General features: G+C 40.8%; 1 protein-coding gene and 1 non-coding gene across 2 annotated transcripts in view; one reads left to right on the plus strand and one right to left on the minus strand.

Annotated features, from left to right (window-relative positions):
• The window catches only part of Ccdc192 (coiled-coil domain containing 192), a 177,633-nt gene that overhangs the window by 59,837 nt on the left and 99,808 nt on the right, over window positions 1-17,988 (minus strand). Inside the window, exon 5 of the mRNA XM_035438725.1 lies at window positions 6,361-6,493. Coding sequence (XP_035294616.1) covers window positions 6,361-6,493 — 133 coding nt within the window. The remainder of the gene's footprint in view (window positions 1-6,360; window positions 6,494-17,988) is intronic.
• LOC113831103 lies at window positions 4,147-4,251 on the plus strand. The gene has a single exon (XR_003482345.1). It is a non-coding gene; the product is annotated as a U6 spliceosomal RNA (small nuclear RNA).

A 17,988-nucleotide genomic window follows, 5' to 3' on the forward strand; every position in this document is an offset into this window, starting at 1 on the left:
ACTTTTTGAAAGATTCACAAATGGTTTACACAGTGAGCTCTGGGGTTGGCCTGGTCACTTTTTGCACAACTCTAGGTTCACTTGTAAAATCCTGTGTTCAGAAAAAGGGGTTGTCTGTAGGACTTATAGCCAAGCCATTGTTTTCTGGTCTGTAGAACAACAGCTTCTAAAAAGCTGTGGATGAGGATAGAGTGGTATTGCTCAGCATCTCTACACACTGGACTGTTACTCAAGGTGGAACTCAGCCAGTACTGACCTCTCTTTCAATGCTCTTAGTTCAACCAAATTTAAGGTTTAATTTATGTCCAGTGTTCTTTCTTTGGCATGTACTTGTAGACTTGAAAGGGTTGGTAGTTATTATACCTTAGTGGTGATTTTTTAAACTAGCAGTCATTTGTTTGATTATAATTGAAGCTAAACCAACAGATTATATAAAATTCAGTATAATCATTTCAGAGGGGTTTAGTGCATAAACTCTACTGGAGAATTGCCATATGTAGCCTTGGGACATTTTCTTCAGCTCTTAGTCCATAGTTCTGGAAGTCCTAATTACAACAGGATATTTGATCTTGAAGATGCTTGAAAATGACAGAGGAACATTGGAGAGGAAGTTTAGTGTGAAGCACTTGGGAATAAAAGATTCACCACAAAATATTTTCACTTAGCTCTGGGGTGGTGGCAAAGTGACTTCTCTCCATGTTCAGAAGAATACAGAAAGAAAAGCAACAGTTTGACTTTCAAAAGTCATGGGGTAACTTGTCCAGTGTTGGAAACGGAAATGTTCCTTCTATTATAAGTTTTCCCCTCCCCTGAAATGTGGCTGGCTCTATGCAGACATTGAATCCTAGAAATGTCTGCATTGGGATAGACTAGCATTACCTAGAGAATGTCCTTTTGTTTGTTTGGTTGATGTTTGTTTTTTGAGATAGGGTTTCTCTGTATAACAGTCCTGGATGTCTTGAACTCTGTGACCAGGCTGGCCTCGAACACACAGAGATCCACCTGCCTCTGCCTCCTGAGTACTGGGATTAAAGGCATGCACCAACAATGCCCAGTGAGAATATCCTTTAAATGGGAGTAAAGTTAAAAGATGGCTTGAGAGTTGATTCAACTGTCACTTGAGGAGCAGAGCCAGGCAAGTTGTGCATCATAAGAAAAATTAATTAAAAAATTAAAAGAGAGCAAAATCTAAAGGAGTACATCTCTTTAAGGAATCAAGCTTGAAATACATATTATGGTTAAAGAGATTCTGGTTAGACCTTATATGCTAAAAAGTAACTGTATTCCATCAACAACAGGGCTGGGTGGGGAAGATGTTTTGTAAAGTAACTTGGGTGAAAATTGGTAAGGCACACACCTGTGGGCATTTTGAGGGAGGGTTAGATATCAGGATGCTAACTGAATGAATGACTTAAGCCATGGATGCAGTCCAGTTGGAACAAACTGTTGGAGGGGGTGGAAATGGTAAAAGGAGGGGCCTGGTTTGAAAACTGGGTCAAAGGGAGTGACTTTGAGGGCAGACTTGGCCTGGCCACTCCTTTCTTTACTTGGCTTTCTGTCTTCTATCCAATGAACAGACTTGAAACAACCATGATATTCTCACCACAGTCCAGAAACTGAAAAGCCAAATGAGCCGAGACTTCAGAAACCAAGAGCTAAAACGAAGCTTTCCCTACCTAAGTTTTCCTGCCAGTTATTTTCATTGCATTAACCCCCTTCCCCAATTGAATACGTCTATCTCACTAAATCAAAGAGGGGTAAGAGTGTTCAACTCTTATGTACTGTGATCTAAAGAGTAGCCTCCCTCAGACTGTGAAAACCCTAGTACACTAGAACTCTAGTACCTCTGGAAGTCAACAAAGCACTCCAGGGGCAGGCTCTGGAACTGGTAGAAGGAATAAGCTTTGGGTTGTGACTATGTGCACAGAATAAAGCCAACAAAGACTAGGGCTGTGAGACTCCTGCTGTGCTAGGTTCCTTTTTAACAAGGGTGTTTTTATTCTCAGCTAAACTCGTGTTAAAAGAAGGAAAACAGTTTGGCATCTCACTGTCCCTCAATTAGAACATAAATATGATTAAAGATATTCCTCACATTCTGGAACATTCTCTGATCAGAAGGTCTGAAAGGTGACCTGATTGCTTAGAAAATGAAGCAAACAAAGGGGGGGGGGGAATGGCATGTTTGGGTAGCAAAGATATCTGTTTTATTTGGAAATATTCCATTAATCTGTTAGGCTTGTAAGTATTGGTATGTCTCTAACAGCAAGTAGTGTCATGGTAATCCAGTGACATGAGCTGCTACTTACAATCAACACTTTCCCTTCCCTCAGTGGGAATTGTTATAATAAGCAGGCCATTGTTGTGGGTGGCCACCCCATCACTGACAGAGGCTGGAAGAGACACCTTTCCTCAAACTGTTCACTACATCTCTTATGGAGTCTAAAACCCATTTGGATAGTAGTTTCTGAGATCATAAAGGCCTCCTGTTCATTGATTTTTTAAAATCTACATTTAAAGTGTAAGCATCCCTGGGATCAATGACTCATTAAGTATTTCATTATATTTTAACTTGACCACTAGCTGACAGGGTATTGATATTGGGCCGTCTTTCTCCATTCCAGTAATGGGATACCCCTTCCTTTAGTCCAGCTCTATGCTTTCCAGTGGCAGCTGCCTGGCAAAGAGAGGACTCTTTCTTTTCTCATTTTATTTTCCCTCTATCCTGCCACCCAGTGGAGGGTGCATGATGTAAATCTATTCATCCATCATCTCCCAGCCCAGGCCACACAGGGTTATACAGGGATGGGTACCCATCTCAAGTCAGATAGCCTTCTCTTGGATGTTTTTCCAACTAGAACTGCTAGGGAAATGTTTGCTTTCTTCTTATCAGAGGTGATAAGTGCGGACTGGTGCTGCTCATAGTCAGCTTTTATCCTCTGCTGACATCTAACTTAAGACAGAGGAGTCTCAGTGCAGAAAGAAGCAGAGATGGATGACAAAGAGTGCCCTGAGGGTACCCTAGACTCCACTTCATTAGCTAATACTATCCTCTTTCTTGATTTGTTTCCAAGAATCACAAATCATCCTTTCTCCTTAAGCTCTTGTGCCTGGGGCAGCTGCCATTTGGTCTGAGAACCCCAAACAAACATTTTTCAAAAAGACACAAGAAAATGGGGAAGACATAGTAGTGTAAGTCTAAAAATGCATGTGCCTGTGTGTGTGTGTGTGTGTGTGTGTGTGTGTGAGAGAGAGAGAGAGAGAGAGAGAGAGAGAGAGAGAGAGAGAGAGAGAGAACATATAAGCCATTGTGTATTAAAAGTTCCTGGATATCTTTTCACACAATTTTGAAGAGATTAAGAGGCATGGCAAGGTGACCAGGTATCTTAGAATGCCAAGTAATATTAGTCTGGGACCACAATGAACTCGAAAATTCTTAGACTGTTGAGTTCAGGGTAAGGCTTCACAGTAGGGACTGACTGATGAGTTAGGATGTGCAAATATTGACTTAAGAAGGGATGGAGAGGTGTCTCAGAGGTTAAGAGCTCTTACTGGTATTGCAGCAGACATGGGTTTGGTCAGGTTTGGTTCCCGGTACCCACATGGCAGCTCACAATAGCCTAGAACTCCAGTACCAGGGGATCAGGCATCTGCCAGCTCCCACAGATGTGTAATGCATACATTCATACAGGCTCACACACATACACATAAATACAATAAATAAACCTAAAAAAATAATTAGTGATAGTCCAGTGATTCTGTTTCCTCACCAAATAAGACAAGCAACTTGTAGGACCACAACAGGCTTACAATGGCTGCTAAAATTTTATTTATATATTTTAATCAGTGTATCAGATAAGAGAGTTACATTTTTCTCCCTCCCCTTCCATATCATTTAAATTTTGATACCTATCACACACATACACATAAATACAATAAATAAACCTAAAAAAATAATTAGTGATAGTCCAGTGATTCTGTTTCCTCACCAAATAAGACAAGCAACTTGTAGGACCACAACAGGCTTACAATGGCTGCTAAAATTTTATTTATATATTTTAATCAGTGTATCAGATAAGAGAGTTACATTTTTCTCCCTCCCCTTCCATATCATTTAAATTTTGACCTATAAGAATATCTAAGAGTTATTCACTTCAGAAGTGTGCAGACTAAAACTGGAACCATAGAAGGAAGCTCAGCATGGCCCCTGCACAAGGATGAAACATCCTACACCCTTAAAAACTCAATTTGTTTGAAAATGTCATCATGATGTCTGAGGAGTTACATGTCAATTAAAAGCAAAGAATTAAAAATAAACTATCCAAGAACCCAATTTTTATTTAAAGGGCACAAAGTACCATTTGGGTCAAAATGGAAAGAACTAGAACTGCACAGCTTGCAGTAACACTTCTGTAGTAGGGTTTACCAAGCAGCTGAAAAGTGGGAAGTTTTCAGCACATGAACTGGAGCTGATCCTTCAGTGTTCTAGGATGGCTGTTGGATTCTTCTATATGTTCGTTGGAACTCCGGGCTGATGCCTGGAGTAAAGACTTAGGTTGACAACATTCTTTAATGGATTTATCGAGGATGTGCTGGTCAAAAGACAATTTAAAAGACTTCTTTCCATGCTATTTTGATGAAAAAGAAAACAGTTGCATTTCAACATGTTTTCTGAGGTGATGTTGTGAAATATCATTTGTGTTCTGGGAAATTGCTGTTAAGAATTGAAACTGAAAACCAGCTGGGTGGTAGTGGCACACACCTTTAATCGCAGCATTCAGGAGGTAGAGGCAGTAAGTAGGCTTTCTTGGTTTAAGGTCAGCCTGACCTACAGGGAAAGTTCCAGGACACAGAGAAATCCTGTCTCAAAACCCCTCCCCCCCCCGAGTGAAAACCAAATTCATATTAAAAGCTTTACCATGTAGTCAGGATGCTTCGAGTGTCCCCTTTCTGAAGCTACCATATCACCCGACTTCTTCCTCCTCCATTTGTTCCCAAGTTGCTCCTCTTTTTCCAACATTATTTATGAGTAAGAAAGGAAGCCAAGGTAAGAACAATGGTATGTTTCTGGCTTTGCAGGGAGGACACACAGTTAGATAATAACCTTTGCCCCTGGGACCAGAGCTTAGTCTGGGATCACAGGGCACAAATGAGCTACTGTATACCAGAGAGAAAATGTCCTGGGTCCATCAAAGCCAAGAGGTACACCTGCTTTAGAAAATGATGCTACCTGTCTAAGATTACTTGTTCCTTTCTAACCAGGGCTGAGCTAATCACCATCTCTGAGCTTCTTTTGCTCTAAGATAGTTATTCTTAGAAGAACCATACATGGGATTCTCTGTAAACTGTGTCTGGCACACACTATTGACTATTAAGTTGAATTATTGCTAATGAAGACAACTTGGGGGGTTTGGTTTTGTTCCCTGCTGTGTGTTTTTAGCTTCTTCGTAGCAAAAGTTGTTCTCTTTTTTGTTTTTGTTTCTAAATCAATGTAAAACCAGGCATGGTGGTCCATGCCTGCAATCATGGCACCTGAAGGCTGATGGGAGAAGATCAAGAGTTCAAAGCCAGCTTGGGATATGTAATGAGACTCTCCCTGTCTCAAATACCACCACCACAAATTCCTTTAAAAAATAATGTAGACAGCCCTGATTTTGAACCCTCTACTACCCTGATAAAAAGCTGGGACAAGTGGTACATGTCTTTAATCCCTTGAGCTTTCTGGCCAGCCTGTGGAGCTGAAACTGTGACTCCAGGTTCAGTGAGAGATGCTGTTTCAAACATCAAGGAGGGAAGCAATAGAGAGAACCAACCTTTGGCCATCACAGGCACCTGTACACACACACACATGCCCACACACCTATGTAGCTATTAAGGTTGGTCTGAATTACACAGATTTCATTCCTAAGTCCCATTCCCTGTTGCTTCCTGCTTCTATCATTCACTGGCAAGGAAGAATTTATTTTTTCTTTACTTGTACCTGTCTTGACCTGCTGACACTCCTAGCCCCACTCAAAAGCCTCAAACCTTAAAGTGCCTTGTCCTCCTTCCCTCTCTGCCACCCACCTTAGCCAGTGACATTCCTCGATGCATTTCAGCCCAGCTCACCACATACACAGACATACCCTCTGAAGCTGCTGATTCCTTATCCCTCTGTCAGAAAGTCAAAGCAAATCCAGCCTGGAGTTCACAGGTCGGTGCCACCTCAGTTCACATATTGTCTAACCGAGACCGGCCAGGCTAGCATCTAGGCCAGAATGCTGCCAGGCACAGGACCTGGCATTGTATTTTCACTGCCAATCAGTCTGTATGCATCACCCAGAATGAGGGCCCAATGTGCACCTGTCACGTAGTAATACTGACCTCTAGGGAAAGGCTTTCCATCACAGAGTGTCTTTATCTTCTCATTGAGTTCCAGGACAGTAATGGCCGCCTCTTGCTTAGCTATTGCCAAATCAGTTTGTAGCTTTTTCACTGTCTTTTTGTGCTTTAGTTTCTTAAAAAAATAAGAATTTCCTGTCACTGGAGACTGTAGATGCATCAAAGGAATCAAAGGAATTAGTAGTGTCTGGGCAAGCATTGCTTCTGAAGCCCTGTTTAGGGGAAACACTCGCTTCATCTAAGCTCACTCCATCATCAGCTCTTTTTATTTTCTTGGGTAGGGGGAGGTAGGGGGTTTGTCTAGATCTAAAACCTGTGGTTTGGATACTTGAATAGAGGCAATTAAAAAAACTCTATTTGTCATTTAGCATTTACGACCAGGATGCTAATGCTTCCAAGCATCAGGTTTCTACCTCAACCTGTAAGCAGATTCATGAGAGACAACCAGAGCCTTGATTACGAGTCCCGTCTCCCCTGACATTTGAAGTTTCTCTGCATTCAAATGAACTCTGGAGCACATGTTGCAACCAGGAAGTAAAGAAATGTAGGCACTTGCTGATACTTATTGTGGCCTCTGTAAAGGGAACATGGTCAGATCTAAACCTTCCTGGGAACTCTATTGGGGAGTATTTACATAACGGAAGGGTTCACACTGAGCCTTTCTGGATCTCAAAGTGGATTTGATTTATCAGAACTGGACTCATCTGCAGAATTGGAGCCAGTTTGTTAGAACAAGTGCTGCTTTCGCACATTCGTGTTGCTCTTGGGTAGCTGCCTTCCCACTGCAGAGCTCACCTTGCCAAGTCTTTGTGGCTGATAATTAAGAGGCCCAGAGAATGAACAAAAAACAGTACTTGTTGAACACAAATCTTGAGACAGGAGAAGGAATGGTCACTAGGAAAGAACCTACCCTTCTCTGGCCTCTGAAGGGCATGGGCTCAGGGTCCAGGAAGTCAGCCTCTTGGTGTAAAAAGCCAGTGAAATCAGCTAGTCAGACATAGGGTTAGAAGGACACAGATTTCAGGTTCCAGAGATGTGTGATAAGGCAAGGGGTGCAGCTAAGTGGGAAAGCAAAATCAAAAGCAGATTGTCAAGCCTTGCACAGTTGCCCATGCCTGTAACCACAGCAATGCTTGGGAAGTGAAGGGAGGAGCAGCAATGGGTCAAGGTTATTCTCAGCTATATATCAGAGATCAAAGCTGGGGTGGGCTACCGGAGACTATCACTTGTGAAATAAAAACAGAAAAGGACTGTCTTTCAGACAATACAGGATGATAAGAACATCAAAAAATCTTAATTAATGATATCAAGATGGCTAAAAGCAAAAGAACAATTTAAAGGAATGGTAGCAAAGGAGCCTTTCTCCAGGGAATTGGAGAGCTAGCATATGGCAGGGTTTACCCTTGGCAGTCCACAGCCCAGGTACCCTGACTTCTCAGCAGCCTTCCTCATTTCATTATGACACATGCCCTGATTATCAGGAATTGCCCTGGGTTGGCAGACTGCTGAAATCAAGACCATTAAAACCCTGTAGTTTCTCCCCTCCTGAGTGTCTAGTCACTAAAACCATTCATGATTCACCTTGGGAAATAGATTAGTTCCGGAAGAGACTGAGCTGAACAGGGAGTGTGTCAGGAAAAATGCTCACAGTCAGTTGTTAAATTGTCAGGCAGACCTGTATCTCCTCTCAAGAGCTAGCTTGAGCCAGTTTGTTCCTAAAGACCATGTCTACCCCAGGCCAGCAGCAACAGCATCTGGGAATCCCTGGGCGCTTGCTCCCTTTTCCTGTTGCTTTCTCAAGAGTATTTCACACTCGGATTTTCACCATGCCTGTTACAACTTAGAACTTTGGAGATAGAAGCATATGTACATTAATACTGAAGAAGTAAGGATGATGAAGAGATGTACAACAAGAGGGGAAAAGAGGAGAAATGAACTAAAAGTAGAAGAAAGAACTAATAATAAAGAGCACGGCAAAGCATCGAGTACTAGATGTACTGATGGGGCCAGTTACACCGACATGCACAGAACAGCTCAGTGAGTGATGAACTGGTAGAGAAACAGACAGGAGACACACTAAGGGGCAGAGTGAGAAATCTAAGGCTTTGTTACATATTTGTTCACTATGACACGGCTCCAGTATCTCCGTATGCTCGGGGTTTAAAAAAATATTGAGGATGAATTAACAATTAAGAATTTGCTTTCCTTATGATTCTTTTTTTTTTTTTTACTATACCTTTTGGGACAGGGTTTTACTGTATATCTCAGGATGGCTTCAAACTTGAGATCTTACTTCCTTATAGATGAGTGAACACTGGTCATTCTTAATAGTCTATATTAATTTTCTTAAACCATGTTAAAATTGTTTGAAGAGAAGTATTTTTCTAGAAGCGTTTCTTAAAGTAGGCATTGATCATTCGTAAACAAAGTAATAAGTAAAGGCAACCTGGTAAGAGTTGGTGAACTATAACCTTGAGTTGACATGACAGTTGTAATCTAAACCCAAGGTGTAGACATAGTGCATCTCAATACCCACTTTGAACCTTTCTTCCTTTCAGCTTGGTTTTTATTTCTTGGTGTTTGAATTCAGATCCTTGCATACACAAAGCAACTATCCACCTCTAAGCTGTGCCCCAACCCCTCAACTATTCATTTAAGATACTTTACTTTAAAAAACTATAACTTCAAGACTATATTGTTCTTCTCTTAAGGTAGTCATGTGTCAACCTTTTCTTATTATTATAACATTTATCTGCTTGCCTTATGACCTAATAGGGAAAGTGAGTCTGTTTTGTTTGGCGAAAACAGTATCCAAGGGCAGTCATGACAGTTGACTCCAACTATCTAAGGGACTATTCAAGGGGAGAGGAAGTTGAGTCAAACCATGCTGTTCTAGAGATACAATGAAGAACAATGGGGAGAAAACATGAGGAGGCAGGTTTTGGCAGGACATGAGAAAACACTCCCCAACAATCAAAGCTGCATCCATAATAAGATAGGATGGGTCCTGGCGAGGACCTGCCGCTCTGGGAATGATCAAGCAGAGACAGGAGGAACATCTCCAGGCAGGCCCTGGTAACTCTGGAAGCTGGGTCAAGAGGTAATTCAGAGTTTGGCTCAACCCCCAGTTGTTTCCATCTCTGGCCCCTCCTACTCACAGAAAGGGCACAGTGCAGGTACAAATAGCCCAGGCTCTGAAGCCTGGGGACTGTTAGAGTCACCTGGGACATTAAAGATGATTCTGGTTATTTGGAAGAAATTGGATAAGAAGGCCCATGCTTCTTTTATAATTTGAGGATGATGTGATTCAAAACATTCATTTTGTCATTTAGCTGCAGGAAAAAGGTTAGGGGAAGTTAAATTTATGTTGATAATTGAACAACAACAAAACCCCCTAGATTGGTTACATAAGGTTTCTATGGGAAAGTTTTGGTTATTTAAGTACTCCTTGGAATAGTTTAACATCCTTTTCCCCCCCTCTGTCTCCAGACAGAACTGCTCTATGCTACTAATTCATAGCTTTCATGGAGCCCTTTGGGCAGTTAGAAAAATTCAATATGCCAATGTGTCTGTATTAGTCAGGGACATCAAATGATTTCAACAATGATAATATTTTCCTTTGCTTTTCTTGGCATTCACTAGCAGGGCAACCCAAGTTTTGTACTTGAATTCAATGGAGTCTGTTATGGTCTCCCTGGTAACTAGGGACTCTCTTTAGTCATCACTGAAAGGATAGGATGGCTTCTATTGCTTGGAGCTAAATTCCTATTACTTTGCTGTTTTCCTATTTCTCCCAAAGGGTGGAAAGAGGGAGGAAATCATGTATTTGTGCAATGTTTTGAAAAGGAAATATTTATCTGTATCATATTGCTGAATGGCTTGCATTATAACAAGTCAAGAAATAGCCAGGGAACTATTTATAGAAGAGTTTCAACACAGAGCTGTTAGTGATATTGTAAATTTCTGGATATTTCCACATACTTTGAATCATGGCCTTGTATTATGCAGCTGTGTCTTGTCACTTAATGGTCATGAGAAACTGGGCCGGCCACATGTCATTGACAAGCTCCATCCCTACTGAGGTGATCAAATGACATAGCACGGAGTTGTGCATCCTACTCTATGTTTGCAGTAATGTTTGTTCTTATCGTCATTCCTTGAAACACACAGGACATATACTAGCCCTTCACTAACAAATGAACACATCTTTTTTAAAAAAATGTCCTTTTTTATTCTTTATACAAAGTGAATCTGCATTTATTTGAAAGTAAGACTTTTCTCTTTATAATTTTCTGCATGGTTGCCTTGGTTTCTTTCTTACTTCATAGGGACAGAGAAAATTTAACTTAAATGGCCTGAAAATATACTTGTGAAAGGCTTGGTCCTGAGTTCACTTGCCTGAGTGAACTCAGTGGATGCCTATGTGGAATGAGTCGAAGAGTGTTCTAAGGCTCTAGTTCACATTCCCAGGGCAACACACTTGTCTCTACAATAGCAAATGTTTCCCCCATGTGTGAAATCTACCTGGCTCATCCTACCTTCATTTCTTAGATCACAAAGATGAGAATGTTGTCTATGGATGGCCACTAACAACATGCTCACTACCCTGGATGTAGGACAGAATTGGATTTGAATGCAGAATGTAGAGTTAAATTTCCCCTTCCAATCCTTTTCTGGTTAACAAAGCAGTGAAAGTGTAGTAGCACTTGGCTTAAAAGTCAACTGCACATCTTTTCTTGTGTCTTTATTCATCATGGCCCCAGGAGACCATTTCAAAGTCTAGGGATAGCAACTATGTGCCCTGGGTATGTTCTTCCTAGTCCATGTTTAGAGATTCTTTCATGCTGCATTATAGACATGCCCTCCAGCCTGTAACATATGTTTCCACTGCTCACTGGTGAAACCTAATTGTCATTCAATTTGTGTCTCTCCAGGTAGATGAGATAGCTGAGCTATTAGAGTAGTAAAATGGACACCAAGCAAGGTCTTTTCTGGTTTGTTTCAACAGCAATGGAAGGCCTTGTAAAACAATAGCACCATTAATATTTTTATAAGTCAACCAAATGTAACTTAACAAACTTGGGCATAAAATGTTGCCTTTGAAGTAATCTGAGGAGGCATTTGTGAGATGGTTGCTGTGGTAACACTGAAAGAGCCTAGAAATTTAATGATGTATTTGATAAACCCAGCTAATAATAATGCAGGCAAGGTGTTGTTAACTTTTAACACACACATGTGCACACACACACACACACACACACACACACACACACACACACACACACACACGGGAAATCACATCAGGTTTCTGAGTCAAATAGCATGACAGAGAGGGTTAATCAAATGAAACACTACCACAAAGCATTTTGAAGGAAAAACACAAATGAAAACGGAAGGTTAGTACTGTTCCCTTTTATCAGGTATCAAGGAAGAGTTGACAGCCAAAGTCGTAGGACTCTCAACGGCCCTCACCATGCACCTATGCTTGTATGACTTCTGGCAGATGCCAAGAGAGCCAGATTCAAAAGTCAGAACCAACATTTTTTTTTCTAGTTCTTTATAGTTCCTCTCCCTCCCATCTCATTATTTTTACTCATCTCATTGGATGGGAGAAAATCTATACAACACATTTTAATTACTCCCAAACTTAGTAAGTTCGAGATTTCCAGTGACAAAGAAATCTTAACTCAGCAAATGACTGAACTGTGTAGGAGGGGATGTGCTACCCTCTAGTAAAAACCAAGTTTCAATTCTTCTTTGTGAGAAAAACAACTATTAGAGATATAAGAGAGGATTTCCAGTTGATATCTTAGCTTCCAGAATACCAATATAAATGTCCATTTAATAGAAATTACAGGTGAACACAAAGTGGTTTTATACACTTCAGAGAGAATTTCCATGGCAAAGGAGTATTTTCTAACAAAAGAATTGTATTAAATCTTTGCACTAGAGACAATAAGCTGCCGTTCCCTTCCTGTGGCATACAGCCCATTCCCGGGAATTTTCTAGAGAGAAATGAACACTTAATGACCCTCTGCAGTACACCAGACATAGATCTGGGAATTTCATACTCATTGGCTCATTTCATATTTATAGCCATTGGGTGAAATTAGACTATTGTTATTCTCATTTTAGATCCGAATACTGACTCACAGAAAGGTTAAAGTACTTTGCTCCAAGTGGGAAGATTCAGATGCTTGTGGACTGTTTATACCCTCCCATTTATCACTAAGGCAAACTAGATGTAGGCCTCTGAGTTGTGCCTAGCGTGGAATATTACATAGTCTAACCTTTCTAATAGAAATGGAAGTGGTGTGTAGCTCCTCACTGTGGAATTCTGACTCTATTAACTTGACCTGAGAGTGAGACCTGGGAAGTCATATGGGGCCATCAAATCCTAGAATAACATAGGCTTGGACTTCCCAGAGCCAGGGGTCCTGACTTTTCATCTCTGTCTCTCTGCCTAAGCCAATATTATGTTGCTTTCTGGCCAGAAGAGTTGAAGAGCAATAGGATACGTGCATGATTGGAACTGAGAGCTGTACCCAAGATCCCTGGAATCTAAGACTCTAGTATCAGAAATAGTAGGACTTCAGGCAATCAGCCTTCTCATAAAGCATTCTTTGTATACTTTGTATACTTTGTATACTTAGACAATGCACACATGCATGCATGCACTGCAAACATGCACACACACACAGGTGCTCATACACACACACACACACACACACACACACACACACACACACACACAAAAAGAATTTACTCATGATAGAAAGGAGAGTCTAGGCAACTTCTTGGTAAATTGAAAGAAATGAACTCTGGGATGGATATGTAATTGAGTGATAGACTATTTGCCTGTTATTCTGGAGGCCATGGGTTCAGAGCCTTGCCCTGCACACTCTCCACCACAAGAAACAGTCACTCTCCACCAGCAAAGTTGCTCTTACAGTGCTATGCTATATGCTATCTTATACTGTTAAAGATGTTCTGCCATCAAGAGCGTAGGTTTGCCTGCTCTTTCATCGGGTGATACAACCTCAGTTGTTGTTTTTTTTTTAACCCAGAAAAGATCAATCAAACTGACAGGATTTTTGAGAAGGAATATACTGAATGATAACTATGATTTTGGCTGAGTCCAGCAAGAAGAAAGCAAAGTGTTTTTAAGGGAATCTTGCAAAAAGAAAAGTGTGGGCAGTACCACAAATGCCAACTCTACTTGGTCTCAGAGTTTCAAACCACACCCTATAAACAGAGAGAAGTGTATTGTCACACCTAACAGAGCCTGGTAGCAAACTGTTTCCCAGTCCAATTCTCCCTGGGGACAGAGAGAGAGAGCCCAAAGAGCCCAAGTTGTTCATGAAGCAATTTCATTTTCTCAGCCCCACCTTCACAGGTGCCAGGATCATTAGCAAACAGCCCCAAGTGACGTGGGTGGAAAAGCACAGAAAGCAGAGAGGAGAGGTTATTCACATGGTGAAAATGAATTCCCTTATCTGCCCATGAGAGAGATGCTAAGTTCCTCTATTATGATTACAAAACAACAAAGCGCTTTGCTATGCAATCACTTTATAAATTGGGCAGATTTTACTTTATCTCTTTTCTAGACTCAGCACTCTGAACTTGAGGAAAGGCATCTTTCTAGTAGGGAATCAGTGTTGATGGCCACCTGTGACCAAAGGTGTCCATTCAAGGGCTAGGAAAATCAAGATACTAGCTTCAAGCGGCTTTAATGATTTTTAAGGCTTCCTCCTGTAATTCACACAGCTTAATTAAGTTAATATTCCCAGTTTACAGCTCTTTATTTTTCCAAGCCCTACTTTGCCCCCAAAGTGGTAAGCAACAGGGGACACCTGCACATTGAGTACCCTAAAACAATTCTACAGTGATCAAGAAATCCGAGTAGAAAATGGGAAAGCAATCTTAGGATGGGGATGGTGTCTGTGCAGCACTAAACACCTGCAGATACTTCACAAGAGAAATCAGAGACATCTGCTAACTGGGGCATGTTCTGTGCTATGTGTTGTTTCCTCCTGCAATGCAATGTTTCAAAACAATCACCATTTTTACAACAGAAATCCTTAGGTTTGAAATAAACCTATATGCTCTCATGTGAAAAAGTTTTAACATTAAAAGTGTGTAGGGGTGAGTGATTTAAAAATTGCTGAGAAGTGTGTGAATCGAGAGTATAACTGTATTATTATCTTGAATTTTGAGTCTTTGTAAAGTAGAATTTCTGATATTCTAACCAATTATTGGCAATGAATCACCCTGCTACATGATTTTAGAGTAAAAGCTGCAAGTCAACTATTTAATAGCTACAATTAAGTGAGTAATTTGTCTATTCTTTAATTTTTCAATTGTGTTAAACTGGTGTGTCTGGAACAAAAATAGTTTTATAGGGGACAAGAGTCTCAGTTAAGATTTCCCCTAATAAACTAAAGACTCATCAGATTCATTGCAACTGCTCTTTGAAAGTAGAGTGGCCTAACGATTGTGGGTAGTGTAATTCATGTCTGGGAAACCTAGGGAGGATGGAAACCCAGGCAGTGTGATGCACATCTGGAGTCCCATCTTCTCAGGAGACTCAGGAGGGGGATGAAATGAGTTCAGAATTCAGAGCCAGCCTGCAGAAAGATCCTAGATCTTAAAAAATAAAGGTTATAAAAACAAAAAGTAGAGATGATGGAGGAAATCACCCTCACTTGCCATTCATGATGTCTATGGAAACTCGTTGTTTCTTCTCTGAAAAAACAGGTTAAAGCTTGGGGGAAAGGTCTCAACATCCAGCAACAACTATAAACCTAAATAGTTTTATTCCTTTATTCCTTATCCTCAACATCCCAGCTATGACTTTAGTTACATATTAAAAAAAAAAAAAAACCTTTCCATACTGTTTAGAGAAGCTCTCTGGTTCACATCATGAGACCACATTTCTTGACATTGAGACTAAAATATTGGGATTTATGCAGAGCTGTTTTAAAACAGTGCCTGAAACGAGTTCCTTTCAGAACCCACTGTGTCTGTGAATTGGTTCACACACCACGACCTGATAAAAATCTGTGGATTGAGTGTGAGGAGTGGAGGGGAGGGAAGGTGTGGTGGTGATGTAAACATCGCTTTGGAGGTATTAGCAAGTTTCAGATTGCATATTTTAACAAGTCTAAACAAATGCTCTTGCTAGAAAACAACTCACCAGATAGAAATTATTCCTTGGCTTTGTGGGTCTCACTGCTCTGGCTCACTCGTTACTTCACTCTACAAGTGCCTTTGCTCATTCCATTATAAATCTAACAGGGTGACAATTTCACACAATTCTGACCTCCCTGGTAAAGATGCACAACTAACTACAGGGATCAGGATTAGTAGGTCTCTATACTTGTTCTCATCAACACAGCCTCCTCTCAGATAGGCCAGCTTCACAGTAGGGAGGGGAGTGTGTGCACTTGACTGACTACCACTTGCCACATCTTTTACTTGTTGTGTCACAATTTTCCAGAGTCTGAGATAGAAAGATTTAGGGATGACTGTGCCAGTTGTTTGTCAATAAAACGTTGAAGATTTCACAACAGACTCATGATAAATTGCCTGTTTTCTTCTTGGCCTAGAAAAGCCCATGGATGCTGGTCAATTTTGGTTAACTTGGCACAACTGCAGGCACCTAGGAGGAGGGAACCTCAACTGAAGAACTTGCTTCCAACAGATTGGCCTATGGGCAAGCCTATGAACATTTTCATGATTAATGATTGATGTGGCAGGGCTTTGCCCACTGTGGGCAGTGCCACCCCTAAGCAGGTGATCCTGGCTTGTATAAGAAAGCTGGTTGAGCAAGGCATGAGAATCAAACCAGTAAACAACGTTCTTTCGTGGCCTTTGCGTCAGTTTCTGCCCCAGGGTTCTTTCTGCCTTTTATTCCCTGGAAAATGGTAGACTGTAGGCTGTAAATTGAAACATATCCTTACTTCTCCAGGATCATGGTGTTGGTCATGGTGTTTAAAACAGAAACAGAAAGCAAACTAGAACACCATGGGAACCATAGTCACTGTGTTTTGATTTTAACTTTGACTTCTGAATGATCTTTGAAATAGCAAAAGCAACACTAGCCTGATGGGCTATCACCCAGAAATGGAAATATCTAATGCATCTCTGGGGTATCCAAGACTGAATCTAGAAGTCCAGGATGAGAGTAAGGCTGACACAGGGCTAGCCAATCAGGCATCTATGAAGCCAAAATTCAGGATGTGCCCAAGTAATACTTTTTTATTGTAAAAGACAAATAGGTGAGCCTCTTTATTTTGTTCAAATGCCACATGTTGAAGTTGATATTGACTTTTATTTTCTCTAACTCAAACCCATACTGTCTTATGTAAACTTAAGTCAATTTTCTGAGTCAGCAGTATACATCACTTTCCAATAGAAAGCACATGTTCATGATCTTAATCACTTTGAATCTCTATAGGGCAGTAGTGTCCAGTACAGATATGTTACCACCAGGCTACCAATATCCAGATCTCTTTCACCTTGCAAAAGCCTAGAACTCCCTATTTTCTCTTCCCCTCTCTTCTGGGTAGCCATAATTTCACTTTCTGTTTCTATGACTATTTTGGGAACTTCAGGTAACATTCAGTACATTATCTTAAAAGGCGTGTCCATACTGACACATGGGTTAGAATTCCCTTCATGTTTAAAGAAGAATAAAATTCTATGGCATGAATATGTCATATGTTTTCTTTTAATATTTTTATTGTGTGTTAAAGCGGGATGCAAATAATATGTACATCAAAGGAGTCAGACCAAGTTTGACGAACAGATGTTTTAATAAGAAAGTACTCACGTAACCAGTCAGTCCTCTAAAACAGGTGAACCATGGAACAGAGAGAGAGCCGCCTGCATGCGACCCTCATACTATAAGGTCTTGCTACGTCACTGACCACGCCCTAGTGTGCGTGGTCTGCGTCAACTGTGCCAGCCCCCTAGAGGGCGTGGCTAACATTTCCCCTACAGTGTGTGTATGCATTTGTGTGTATAGTGTGTGTGTGTGTGTGTGTGTGTGTGTGTGTGTGTGTGTGTGTGTGTCTGTGCGCGCGCGCACGCGTGTGTGCTGGGAGCTGTGCTTCCACATGCATGGAGGTAAAAGGACAATTTTGTGCAGTTGGTTCTTTTCTTCCACCTTTATGTGGGTCCTGGGGAATCAAACTCATGTCGTCAGGCTTGCATCAGAATCTTTGCATGCTGAGCCATCTGGCCCTAGGCCACATTTTGTTTATCCATTTATCATCTAAGCATATGTGAGACCCTGATCTCACTTCCTGTGTTATATAGAGGATATTTCTTTATATATATGTTTTTAAATTTTTTGAGATTTTTATATAACCACAATATTTCTTCCTTCCCTTTCCTCCCTCCACACTGTCCCATGTACCCCTCTTTGCTTTCTTTCAAATTAATGGCCTATTTTTCATTAATTGTTATTACATGCCTATGTGCATATGTATATGTACATATATATATATGTATATATATATATATATTCCTAAATATAACCTTGCAGTTTGTAGAATGTTACTTGTATATGTTTTCAGAGTTGACCATGTGGTATTGGTTTGTGTG

This window comes from Cricetulus griseus, chromosome 2, assembly GCF_003668045.3.
Source record: "Cricetulus griseus strain 17A/GY chromosome 2, alternate assembly CriGri-PICRH-1.0, whole genome shotgun sequence".
Lineage (NCBI taxonomy): Eukaryota > Metazoa > Chordata > Mammalia > Rodentia > Cricetidae > Cricetulus > Cricetulus griseus.